The sequence below is a fragment of the Coffea arabica genome, chromosome 4c (assembly GCF_036785885.1).
Source record: "Coffea arabica cultivar ET-39 chromosome 4c, Coffea Arabica ET-39 HiFi, whole genome shotgun sequence".
Classification (NCBI taxonomy): Eukaryota; Viridiplantae; Streptophyta; class Magnoliopsida; order Gentianales; family Rubiaceae; genus Coffea; species Coffea arabica.
The window spans coordinates 8,553,915-8,567,502 of record NC_092316.1 but is presented as its reverse complement, the minus strand read 5'-3'; the positions used below and the strand labels follow the sequence as shown (position 1 = coordinate 8,567,502).

General features: G+C 36.2%; 2 protein-coding genes across 5 annotated transcripts; both read left to right on the top strand.

Annotated features, from left to right (window-relative positions):
* Window positions 1-595: 595 nt before the first annotated feature.
* On the top strand, window positions 596-7,298 carry LOC113739801 (DEK domain-containing chromatin-associated protein 1-like). 4 transcript variants are annotated; one of them, XM_072045897.1, is made up of 11 exons: window positions 596-1,403; window positions 1,515-1,548; window positions 2,728-2,807; window positions 3,013-3,072; window positions 3,701-3,814; window positions 3,899-3,979; window positions 4,102-4,179; window positions 5,430-5,958; window positions 6,373-6,470; window positions 6,559-6,589; window positions 6,673-7,298. In XM_072045897.1, the coding sequence occupies exons 1-11, from the start codon at window positions 963-965 to the stop codon at window positions 6,834-6,836; spliced, it is 1,710 nt and encodes a 569-aa protein (XP_071901998.1). In that variant the 5' UTR covers window positions 596-962; the 3' UTR covers window positions 6,837-7,298. The 4 variants fall into 4 exon arrangements, with proteins under 4 accessions (XP_071901998.1, XP_027122941.2, XP_071901999.1 ...); XM_027267140.2 differs by having other exon boundaries at window positions 4,099-4,179; XM_072045898.1 differs by having other exon boundaries at window positions 3,701-3,818; window positions 3,903-3,979.
* Window positions 7,299-9,997: 2,699 nt separating this feature from the next.
* Window positions 9,998-12,504, top strand: LOC113739802 (omega-hydroxypalmitate O-feruloyl transferase-like). The gene is made up of 3 exons (XM_027267141.2): window positions 9,998-10,457; window positions 10,614-11,081; window positions 11,436-12,504. Exons 2-3 carry the CDS (start codon window positions 10,641-10,643, stop codon window positions 12,291-12,293), a joined length of 1,299 nt encoding a protein of 432 aa, XP_027122942.1. The 5' UTR covers window positions 9,998-10,457; window positions 10,614-10,640; the 3' UTR covers window positions 12,294-12,504.
* The last annotated feature ends 1,084 nt before the right edge of the window (window positions 12,505-13,588 follow it).

Genomic DNA, 13,588 nt, shown 5'->3' with positions numbered 1-13,588 from the left:
CGCTAGATAATATAATGATCGAATATAAGACAATTATAGTTGCCCAAAGTTTCATAAATGATAAAACGACAACCATACATAAAATAATACTACATAAGGACTTTTACAGGCTCTTTTCCAGTATCATACTCTTAAGCTAAATTTAGGATACGTTTGATAAAATTGAAATTTGAAAACTGAAATTTAAAATTTGAATGTATTAAATTATTAAGTACTAAATTTAACACATTTGAGTATATATCATATTAAGTGATAAATGAATAGATTATCATTTATTTTTTAGAGTAAGTTTTGTCTAAAAAATTTAGTATCACTTAATTATTCAAATGTTTAATTTTTAGTTATTAAATACATTTGAATATATTTAAATCTGAATTTATTAAATTTAATTACTGAATTGAGTTTTATTGACCTTAGAGTTGAAATGTAAAATGAGTATTATTGACCATTAAATTATAATAATTTCAAAAATTTAAAATTCAAGCCATTATCTTCATTGAATAGAGGGAAACAAATCAAAGTTGCAGCAAATAGGAGAAAGGCGACCGGAGAGACCCAAATCCCCAAAAGCTCAACTGAGCCAACTAGGCGAATCAACCCGGTAAATTGAATCGGCACCGAATTTCGCGAAAATTTTCAAAACTCCAAGCCCCCTCCCACCCAACCACAAATCTCCCCGCCTCCCCCAAAATTTTCCCCAAAATTTGCCTCCCCCCAAAACCCCTTTCTCGTCATTTTATTTTTATGCTTTCACCGCTTCCTCTCTCATCCCCTACTCTCACTCGATTTCTTCTTCGAACGATCAAAAAATTAACCCAATACCAAAACCCCCTTTTCCCCTAAAGCCCTAAAATCCCAGACCAGGGGTTTTACTTTTACTCTATTTCCTAGTAGTATAATCTATTGTCAATTTTTTGTTCTCCCGACAAGCCCTTTTGGTTTTTGTTGGTGAATTTTGATTCATGGCTTCTGAGAAAGAAACCCTCGAGGAGAAACAGCCAGGAAAGGAGGAGAAGGAGGAGGAGGAAGAGGAGGATCCGGATGCTGCTGTGAAAAATGGTGGAGAAGGGGTAAAAGAAGCCGCAGCGGGTGAAGAGAAGTTGCCGGATAAAGAGGTGGAAGAAGAGGGAGGAAAAGATGAGATGGAAGTTGATAAGAAGGAAGAGAAAGAGGAGAAAGTAGAGCAGGAGGATGGAGAAGAGGAAAAAGTTGAGGTAGAAGAAGAAGAGGAGGATAAGAAGGAGAAGAAGAAAGTGAAGAAGAGCGCTAAGAAAGTGAAAGAGAAGGTTTCACCGGCGACACCGGCGATTGAGAGGCCCACCAGGGAGAGGAAGACTGTGGAGAGATATACCGAGACTTCTGCCGCAAGGAGTGCGTCGCCAAAACCGATAGCTATTGAGAAGGCAATGATTTTTTATTCTTTCAGTATGGGATTTGACTATTAAGTGAATTAATTGGCAAAATTTGTTTCGAAATTCATTTGGTTTTTGTGTAATTTTTTTTTCCTTTTGCAGGGTCAAGGCACGCCGCTAAAGGACATTCCTAATGGTATCATTTCACTGTGATAATTTTATTTTAGTTCAGTGAAATGCAGTTAATAGTTAAGAGTTTTATGAGTTTGACTATTTGAGGCTTGTTCGACCCGTAATTGTGGTTATCTTGCATATTCATAAGCTGAATAATTCAAAGTTGTCATGATGTGGTTGGTGTCAGAAGCTTAGGGCCTTTATTGTTCTCATGGATTAAAGTTTTAGACTTGTAGTGATTTTTCTTTTTGTCTGGGTACTGTGTTGTCGGTGGGTGTAGATGTTTATGTCTATGTACAATAGTACAAGTTTTCTAGGTGGTTCTTGTCATTCCCATGCAAGAGAATGCTTCTGTTTTGTTGTGGACATTCCAAGTATGCCTTTTTTAATTTTTGTAATGAATGTTGAGATTCAGGGTGTCCAGGAAAGAGAACTCAAAGAGTGGTTTATGAATTGTGACTGTCTGGAGACAGCTCTGAGATTTAAGCCTGAGCAGGGTTAAATTCTTTTTTGTGGTTTTCGGTGTGCAGTGGTGCTTTAAGGGTTTTAGTACTAGGTGAGTTCTCTGTTTGTTGGTGTTATCATGGTGGCTAAAAGATGTTGATTCAGTCTTATTGATAGCACAGAAAACTAGTCATGGAGGAAGAAAGGGCCTATGAACTCTTATTAATTCACAATTTAAGGTTTCTCATGAGTTTGGTCAGAAATCTTTGAAATGCCTATATTCTGGCTATGTTGAAAGAAGGGAAACCTATTGTAGCTACATCGTGTTTACCACAGCATAGGAGGTATAATTTGGAAACTTGCTGACAAATTGATTTGGAGTTTTGTAAGTTACAATTAAAGGTTTTGACTTTGTTATCTTATTGAGTAAAATTAGATTTGTAAATCGTATGCCTGATATGGTTCTGTCTGTTGATATTTGAGAATAGTTTTAGCAGATTGGAAGGATAAGTGGTCAAAGGCTTCTTTTCCTGGTATCTTGTAGGCACATTCATTTTTAACTTCTTAGAATTCCTCAATGCCTTAGTTTAGTGTTTGTTATTGCTGTTGCTAAATTGGATTATTTAGTTTTCTTAGATCCTTTTGTCCCTAGCATAGTAGAATTTCTTTCGCTTGTGGCTGTTGTGTTATTGTCTATATGTTATACTTCCTTGGAAAAGGTTTCACCTTTTAAGATTGATCTTGTGAATTGTTTCAGTGGCATATAAGCTATCAAAAAGAAAAGCTGATGACACTCTACAGATGCTTCACTACATTCTTTTTGGCAAGAAAGGAAGGGTGAGTTTCTTTTTTTTTTAACCCAAAATATTCATTGTTTTTTTTAGGATTGCATTATTCAATTAGCTATTTTGTAGTTAAACTAGAAATGGCTGCCAAATGGTATGCGTATGGTGCCTTATGTACTTGTCACTTTCTTTTTGTAAGCTCATTTGGGAATGAGAAGTATTTTGTCCTTGTAAAGTATTTTTGTCTTGTGATGCAGGCACAGACTTTGAAGAAAAACATAGGCATGTTTTCAGGCTTTGTCTGGACAGAAAATGAGGTAAAAATCACGTGGAACTCTTGGTCCTTTATTTCTTGTTATTATTGGTCTTTTTGGTAAAGCTTTTTATGTGAAATGGTTGGATTTGTATCTCTCTTGCTGTGGGTTGTGCAGTTTCTGATGGCTGTTAAGTGTTCACATGTGCTGTTTTATTCATGAAATCAGTGGTTCTTGGCTGTAAATCATCCAACTGCCTTGAGCATGTTATGCCAATTGGTTGTATTTGGATCTATTGGGTTGACAAATCAACTATCCTGCTGCTGCATGATAATTAATAAGTCTGTATGAGCCATTGACCTTGTGGACACGTGGGAATCTGAAGATGGATCTAAAACTGGGAAGGTCCTTGTCATTTGAAACTGGGGTAACTGGGAGAAAATTTTTTAAGGACAAGTATTCTACTTTATTCTGTTCATTTGCTTTCCACCATAAGCTAAAAGATCAAGTTCTTTGTATGGTTTTTGCTTCTGTTTTTTCAAAGCCATAGTCATGAATAATTTGTGAACTTGGGTATATTTTAAGTGGGTAATCTGATGTAGCAAGTTTATGTGTACGCCTAGATGAATGGGTTGTGATGTACTGATCATTATGCTGACATTATATAATCTTCCTTGTTTGACGTCTTCAGGAGGAAAAGCAAAGGGCAAAAGTCAAGGAGAAGCTTGACAAATGTGTTAAGGACAGATTGTTTGTCTTTTGTGATATCCTCAATATTCGGTTGAACAAAGCTGTTGCAAAGAAGGCAAGTTGCCGCTTACTTCCCTGATGGTTATGTTATTTGTTGAAGCATCCATTTATTTTTAATCAATCTTGTACACTTCCGTAGGAAGATCTTTCAGCAAAGTTATTGGAGTTCTTGGAATCCCCACATGCTACCACAGAGGTTTTGCTTGCTGACCAGGAACAGGTGATTACTCAAACATCTCTCTCTCTCTCTCTCTCTCTCTTTTCGGTTGAATATTTGGCTGTCTTTTCCTGCAGAGTTAATATGTCATTCTTGTTCTTAAAGTTGTTTGTTTATCTCAGAAGGGTAAGAGACGGAAGGTGAAAGCATCAACAAGTAAAACTTCAGGCTCTTCGGATGCAGCTACAGGAAAGTCAGCAAAGGTTAGTGTCATTTATATGATTGCCAGAACAGTGTACGGGAAAAGATCTGGTACATATAGATTTTTCACGTAGATGAGCCTGTTGAATGGGTGGTATTGTATTTACAATGCCAATTCAATGTATTTCCAGTAATCAGTGGACATTCTGGGTCATTTAAGTAGATTATTGTCTTTGTACTTGCCAATGGAGGATGCCTAAATGTTTCTTTGGTTTGTCATGTTATCAGAAAGCTTTTTCTTTGGTAAAAGGAACCCATGATAATTTACATAGCTTGTGGATGAATCTCTTTTTGGCATGTAGATGATATAAGCAATAACTGTTCTTTTCTCCATCTCTTTTACCAACTAAAATAAATGCCCTGCAAGATTGAAGACTCTTACTGGAGAATGGTAGAGTTTCAGTTAGAGCAAAGGGTTTTGTCATTAGCTACTGGAACTGCTTGCTTGGGGCATTAATGGGATGTTCCTTCCACAAAAATGGATTTCGTGTAGTGTTCTCCAGCGAGTATGGTCCTACTTTTGATGGGTTTGGATAGTGGTATAATTGGAATTTTTGCTGTTGTTTAGCAAGAGGGGTTTCTGGAGTTTATCTTGAGTTGTCTGTTTACGTATGTTAGGATGAAGTTTTTGTGAGCAACTTCATTCTTTCCTGGATCATGGATGATCTTGTTATGTTGTCCAGGCCTAGGTTGTAACAGAATTAATTTTCAACTTTTTTATTTTCTTTGTTTGGGTTTAGAGATTGATTGTAACATTTGTCTCTGGGATTACTGAGAGATGTCTGATTTGACTGTTATGGTCTGGTGTGTATAGTTTCCTTTGCTTTCATCTTTCAAGTAACTCATAGCTGAATCCAGCTGTTTTCTTTTGGAAACAGCCTTGTGATTCCATTAATTTCTGACTAGATAAGCCAGGTAAAAGGAAGTGGCCCTTCAGGGTCCATTAAGTAATATTTATTATCTGCTTCAAGATACTGAAGTTTCGTTGTTGTCAAGCTAAGATGCCAGTTTCCTGTATAATATTTCTGTAAGTCCTGCTGTGCTGCACAGAAAATGTTTTTTTTTAATCATGAGAAAGGTTATCAAATTTAGTTTTTTGAGATCAAAGTGCTACTAGTTTTTAGTATCTTGAAAGCATGTAGTATGTTATCAAATACATAGATCATTTGGCAGGTCATGGTTTTGTTCCGATTTCTTTGGCTTTTTTTTGTTTGTTGCCAATACTGGTAATGTTATTTCTACTCAATTTCAGAAACAAAAACAGGATTCTGAAGTTGGGGAAAAGCGCAAGCGTTCCTCAACTGAGGATGAAGAAGATGATGCGTTTGAGCATTCTGACAGCAAACAAGAATCTTTGGGGGATGAGGATAGTGATGCAGTTGTCAAAGCAGAAAGTGATAATGAGCAGAGCAAGTCAGATGAAGATGTTGAAGAAGATCATGAGGAACCCAAGCAGAAGCCAAGTGAGAAAAGTGCTTCTAAGAAGAGTGTGAAGAAGGAATCTGGTGGTAATAACAGGGAGAAGTCTAAGGCAGTGAAGAAAGAGAGCCCAGCCAAATCTCCCAAAACCTCTGGTAAAAGTGCCAAAAAAACTGTGAGTTCAGGATCTAAGAAAGTTGCTACTGAATCTGACTCAAAGGAGAAGTCCAAAGTTTCATCTTCTAAGAAACAGAAGGTTGAAAAGGACAGCGAGAAAGTACGTGATGCTTCTGGGAAAGAAAAAGCTACAAGTATTAAGCAGTCAAGCAACTCTTCGACAAAGGGTTCAGGAAAAGATCAAGGTGTGTTGTTTATTGTTTAATATAGTTTGATCCAAAATCTTATTCAAATACTGACAGCATAGTTCAGAGTGTTATTGCCATTCATCATTATCATTTTACTGCATCCATGCATTGCACTGTATGGCTTCGGAATGTTTGAGGATTCTGTCCTTGATTTTGGACTACTAGCGTTTATGCTTGACTACTGGTTAGTATGTTATTGATGTTAGTTCATAAGAGTAATGACCTTATATGAGATTGGTTGTAAAATTCACTCAATTTTTTGAAAGTTCCAAGATGCATGAATTGTGTGGCGTAATTGCATCTGGGCATAGTTGTTGCAAATATTTGCTGCATGATTGTTCACATTTCTGAAAGAACGTCACGTCCATTGGTATGCTGTGAACATGTTATAACTTGCTTTGAGACTTACAGGGAAATCAAAGAGTGACAAGAAGGCTAAGGCAGAACCCAGCAATGAGGAAATGCATAAAGTAGTAGTTGCCATTTTGAAGGAAGTGGATTTTAACACTGTAAGTGGTCTCTGTTGTTCTCTATGGAGCATAATTATTTCTGACAGCGTGGAGTCTATTATTAATCTTTGTACTTGCTTAATTGCAGGCAACCTTATCTGATATTCTCAGGCAACTTGGTATGTTTTTAATGGAATCATATGATTCGTACTCTTTAAGTTACACTTGTGGTTGCTAAGTTGGTTGACTTTATTGCCTTCAGGAACCCACTTTGGAGTGGATCTAATGCACCGAAAGTCTGAAGTTAAGGCTATAATTACTGAGGTTATAAATAACATGACTGACGAGGAAGATGAGGAAGAAGATGAGGAAGCTGAGGCTGGGAGTAATCATGAGAAAGATGAGGATGATGACAATGATGCTTAAATTTAAAATCCAAGCATATGCCGTGGATGAGGAAAGTATCAGTTTGAATTAGTTGTTCAGTATGATGATGAGAAGCGTTGTACAAGGGACTCTTATCAGATGGGGGTGTGCAGCACAACTGCAACTGCGGTATCATTTCCTTCTGTCAAACTTCTTACAGATGAAGGCGGAATAGGTCACCTGTATCATATAACATTTAACTGTGTGTCTGTACTTTGGATGAAATCTCACCATTAGGGATTTTTTACATTCTAATCCCCTTCCTATCTTTAGCTTATAGCTTGAGCATGAAATTGATGTAGTTGTATTTATTTGATGTTAAACTCTGTAAAACACCTAGGAAATTTTCCAGAAGTGGGTTCACAGTGGACTTAGATTTGTAATTTTTATACTGTTCTTTGACACATAGATGAGACATTTTACAGTGAGAAGGGTGGATTTGAAAGGACGGTCTTTTACTCATCTTCAATGTCTTGAGTTTTCATTTTGATATTGATGCGCTGCAAGCCATTAAGCCTGTAATTTGTGCAACTCTCTTTACTTTTGCTTGTAGTAGTAATTTTGGTTTTTCAGTTATTAACAAGATGCTTGCTCCTGGATGCATTCTTCTTGCTTGCTTTGGAAATAGCGTCGTTGTCAAGTTGCTATCCTATTTCTAGTTTACTTAGTGGAATCATTGTAAAAATAGAATAAACTACATTCCTCCACAATTAAAAAAAAAAAGTACAGTAAATTTTCGGATATGATTGTGTTAAGCAAGTACCTAAATCCTTCGAGTAGGTAAAATAACCGTGCTATAGCTTGATAAAACAAACAAAAAAAAATTAATTAAATAACCTTGCTGTAATGTAAAAGAGAAAAAAAAAAGGGTTGTAAAATCAAATGTAAACAATATCTAAAGCACAAGTTGAAATGACACCTTTTGTGTTCCTAAAAATTTCCTCTATAGATAATTGTATATATTAATCTAGCAATTGCACAGGAACACACATGATTCCATTAAGTAAACGCAGACTACTCGTAGTTAAAGGAAAAGAATATCAAATCCATCTGATGAAATCCATCTCTCATAAGTGGGATTTTACCATCTATCATAGGTGGTTGGCGTTAAAAATCATTTCATCAATGTCTGTTAATTCCAAATTGATGAGTATGATATCTATCCGATGCATAGATCATCTGTCTTACTTGTTATCTGATAACTATGATAGTTTTGTTCTTAATTAGTTCTTCTTGATAAGAGAATAAAAGGGATTTCTGTCTCTGGTGGGTTTTGGCTGCATTTTAACGTCATAGTGGGTGTGTTCTGATCATATGTATATCCTTGACCTGACGTTTCCACTGGTGCTGCTGTCCTTGATTCCTTGCACAGCATGTATGGTTTAAGTTTATCTTAAAAATGTTGGATGGTTCTGTAAAAATGTTTGGATTGATATTTTCTGCAGCTTTGTAGAAAAATATATTGTAACGATTTGATATATGTGAGATCAAATGTGATTTAGAAACGTGTTTGTGGAAAACATAAAAATTTTTTGGTAGAAAAATCCAATCGAAACACTAATCGAATGACAAATTTATTGCAATCTGAAAATTGTCTTTTCTGCATAATATATAGTCTCAGATAAGGTCGAAATGTTGAATTCAGAAGTGAGAATATGCGTCAGAATCTGATATATCACCATTTGGGACTATTTCTCACAATCATAGCTATCAACAGGAAAGCAAGGGAAGAAGCAAAATTGTCTTGTCTGCATAATATAGTCTCAGATAAAGTCTAAATGTTGTTGAATTCAGAAGTGAGAATATGCGTCAGAATCTGAGATCACAATTTGGGACTATTTCTCCCAATTATAGCTATCAATAGGGAAAAAAAAAAAAGAGGGAAGAAAGAGGAAGAGGAAGAGGAAGAAGACGAAGAAGAGAAGAAGAAAGCCAATCCAATAGCACTGGATTTTTGCCCTGAAATATTGCTCAGATATTGACTAATTTCGTGATTATTACTCAAAACATAGCTTTGGCATAATTAGGAATTATTTTTTGGCAGTGCTACTAAGCTAATGTAAGTGAGCAAAAAGTCTTTTATTTCGCCCTAATTTCAAGCAATAAATAAAAATTTGAAAGTAAATTTTTTTGTCCCTCAACGTTACCAAATTTGCAATGATAAACCCCAAAAAAAATTTTTTTTTTTTTTTTTGCAATAATGAACAAAAACCTTGTGATTAAGTTAGGTAAGTGCAGTCGTTCTGGATGAGGGTAGGGTGTGCACCAACTAAACCAAACTCATATATCAAGTTCTTAAGTTTGCTATTCTGTTCTAATCTAAGATTTAAAAGTTTTTGTTTGAGTTTGTTAGGCTACAATATCAACGCACAGGAGATATATGGGTTTTTTTTTTTTACTTTCAGCTATGGCTTTCAAATCATTATTATTATTGTTCTTACATAATCTATCTTTTTCAGAATTTCCATATAGCAACTTGCTCAATCTAATTGTCAACTTATCAGAGATTAAAAGATCAAAAAGGGCTGTGCTTACACACCATTAACTAACTAATCATCCTAACAGAAAGTTAGAGGTAAACCCATGCAGAACTGTGGTCTTCTTTTCCTCTTTTCAATACATACATAAGAAAATAAAAAATTCCTCTAATTTAGGTCATACGTGAAAAGAAGATATATGTAACTTAGCATGAAATGTATTGAGAAAGATGAGGAAGAGAGTGAGATGAAAGAAGAAAAAAGAAAAGGACTTGTAATGGAGAGGAAGAGATTTTAGGAGAAAATAAGGAAAAGGGAAAATAATAAAAATCCCAACATTAGCTAATAATGCCTTGATGCTGTAACATGTTCTCCTTGGCTGTTTTCAACAGAGCATAACCCTCAAGAAACCCAAAACACTTTTTGATCCTTGAGTAATGTAGGGGTGAATTGCCATCAATCCAGGCCAAAAAAGTGCCAACTTAATTACAAAACCATAATGTTGTGGAGATTTGATCATAATCTGCTTTTCTTGTTGTTATGCTATATTATAAGTGAAGTGACTAGGAATAAAGTGATTATCTGGGGTAGCGTGGCATTTTGCTGCATCAAATTTTAGATGCATCAAGTAATCAAAATTTGGACGCCAACCCTACCAACCAACCCCACAGGATCTTCTCTACTACGCCATGTTCTCTTGACTGTTACTAAAATTTTGTTCCATGGCTAGTAGCCTAACCATACCAATATGAGTATATAGAATTTGTCCTCACCAAATGACCAAAACAAAATTTACTAAAATCAAAAGTACAATGGGATTACGTACATAAGAATTAATAGGCAATGTTAACAACCCCCCCCCCCCCCCTCCCCCCAAACACAAAGCAAAAGATATATATTAGTCTAATATCTTCTTTCTCTAGAAGTCTACAAGAAGAATCTAAGCAATTAAATTTGCCAATCATAAAGTACTAGTCATTTTCATTGGACCATCTTTGTTAACCAAAACTTAACAATCTTCAAATTTTGCAAGCAATTGTCTTCCTATATATTCCTTGAATCCCTTTCCCCAAAACATGATATTCTCAGTTTAGCACAGCCAACAGATAGAAAAGCTCTCTTTACTAGTGAGTGCTTATTGAAGGTAAAATATCTGAACATGTTTTTTTCTCGACCGTCTTTACTAGTTTTAAACAAGTCATGAGATTTTATCTCCACTGATGCAATTTGCATGAATGAAACACTCGAAACACACAAATTTCATCTCTTTGAATTTCACTAACATGGTGTTTTGACTCAGGATTGTGTCATTTGAACAATTTTAGCAATGGAGAATGGTAAGAGCAACACATTTGAGCTCACCGTCAAGCAGGGACAACCGACTTTGATCCCTCCAGCTGAAGAAACACAGAAGGGCCTGTATTTCCTCTCAAATCTTGATCAGAACATTGCGGTGATTGTTCGTACAATTTACTGCTTTAAATCAGGGGAAAAGGGCAATGAGGAAGCTGTAAGGATGATCAAGGATGCTTTATCAAAGGTTCTTGTTCAGTACCACCCTCTTGCAGGGCGTTTAACCATTAGTCCTGAGGGAAAGCTGATAGTGGATTGTACCGGAGAAGGGGCTGTCTTTGTTGAGGCTGAAGCAGATTGCACCATTGAAGACATCGGCGACAACACAAAGCCTGATCCTGTTACTCTCGGAAAGCTGGTTTATGATGTTCCAGGGGCGAAAAACGTACTGGAGATTCCTCCTTTGGCTGCTCAGGTTACAACATGTCTTTAACTTCTATTTCGAGTATTAGCTCCAGCAAACTTACATCTTTGAATAACTAAAATATAAGCAAATCTCTGTGGTTAAAGAAAAAGGCCGCGAATAAAAAAAGAGGAAAAGATTTTGATTCAGGAATTAGGCTTTTGCAATGTCACATGTATATTACATGATCAAGAAAAGAAGTGGAGCATCTGAATTTACATTTTATCCTTGAAAGTTCGGTAGAGCTTTCATAACAGAAATTATTGCAATAGTGCAATCTTACGTGGTATGGCTTGCCCTGCTGTTTATTGTTCCTTTACCCTGGAAATTTAAGGTCTTTGAGTGATAACTGATTTTGCTCTACAGGTGACTAAGTTCAAGTGTGGAGGATTTGTTCTTGGGCTGTGCATGAACCACTGCATGTTTGATGGGATTGGTGCAATGGAATTTGTCAACTCCTGGGGTGAAGTTGCCAGAGGACTGCCTTTAAAAGTGCCTCCATTTATGGACAGAACCATACTCAAAGCCCGAAATCCTCCCAAGATAGAATTTCCCCATCATGAATTCGCTGAAATTGATGACACATCAAATACTGCTGAACTATACAAGGAGGAAATGCACTACAGGTCATTCTGTTTTGACCCAGAAAAACTCGAAAAGCTCAAAAGGAAAGCTTTGGAAGATGGAGCTCTGGCCAAATGCACCACATTTGAAGCCCTGTCAGCATTCATATGGCGATCTCGTAGCCAGGCCCTGAAGATGAAGCCTGATCAAAAGACAAAACTTCTCTTTGCAGTTGATGGAAGATCAAGATTTGATCCCCCAATTCCAGAAGGCTACTTTGGCAATGGAATTGTGCTTACAAATTCATTTTGCAGCGCGGGTGAGCTAGTCGGGAATCCACTTTCATTTGCAGTGAAGCTAGTCCAAGAATCAGTCCAAATTGTCACAGACAGTTATATGAGATCTGCTATAGACTACTTCGAAGCAACTAGAGTAAGGCCTTCTTTGACTGCAACGCTTCTCATCACAACCTGGTCTAGGCTATCTTTCCATACTACTGATTTTGGATGGGGGGAACCTGTTTTATCAGGGCCTGTAGCCCTTCCAGAGAAGGAAGTAAGCCTGTTTCTGTCTCATGGAAGAGAAAGGAAAAGCATCAATGTGCTTCTGGGGTTGCCAGCTGCTGCAATGAAAACGTTTGAAGAGCTCATGCAGATCTAAAGCTCAGAGCCTTTTGTTACTGAATCTTTCATCCTGCATTTTATTCTACCTATTGTCATTATTTATGTTCTGTATTTGTTTCCACAACACTTACATTTCCTGATCCAGGAATGTATTCCAAGCTATGTTTCTGGCTAAAAAAGATTATGTAAGATTGTCGTTCCTGATTTTGTACCAATACCAACAGTTGAACAAGTGCAATTATTGTTCATATTTCTTTCTAATGTTTGATCAATGTTGATTGATCACATAGATTACTGTGCATATGGAGGGGCAGAGCCAGGCTACTGAGGCAGACAAATTGCCCCCCAACCCCCTCAAATTTTCATAATTTTTCAACCCTTAATTAAATTATGGGAAAAATTTCCCTTTACTCTCTTTCTAAAAATATAAAATTTTCCACCATCGTATTTGAAAAAGTAATAAATACCACTTGAACGGACAAGGATTCAAAATTTTAGAACAACAACTGCATTATACTAATTTTCTTCTGTGAACCAATAATTGAATTGAAACGTAAACTACATGTTATTGATCCAAGTGACTATTGACCCCTTACTCATGGAGCTTTAACACCGCTACTGTGTATATCCCTTTAACCCCTGAGAATTCAATGCAAAATGATCTCTACATGAATGCTCAAAACTATGAATAAATTTTCTCATGTTCTTCCCAAAGCAAGTATTGAGAAGAGCTAGCAACGTCTGCAAAAATTGGGAATAGAATAGTACAGGGTTAGTAATGATTTTTGATTGAGACAATTGTAACTATGAGTTTTTAATGCCTGTCCCAATCTCACAGAAGTAATCATTGGCATGGATTAATGAATGCGACTATCACTCTATGCTAAATCTCCCTTGTACCAAACAAATAAACAAAATACAAAATTCAATGTAAGGTTGTGTTAGACCAGAACAAAAAAAAAAAAAACAAACAAACAAAAAAGGCACAGTTCACAAACACAAAGGCTGCAAAGCGATGTTGATGAAAACTTTAGGGGTGAAACACAAAAACCCTTGAATAGTTTCATTTAGCCAGTTTGAGGGTAATAGCAATTTGAATCGCAATTTAGTCTCCACACATTAGTCCTTATGCGTTTTACTGGACTTTCGAATCTTCTTCTAGGAATGTACATTATTAGTACACATGAGAAAGAAAAGGGCAGATAATGAAGTTTGTATAGCTCATTATTTTCTAAAAAGAGTAAATAAAATGCTAAAATTGTTTTTATTGATGCCAGTTTAACCACTTCAGTTGTCATTTGAAAGGATTATAAGCATTTAATTAAATCGGTT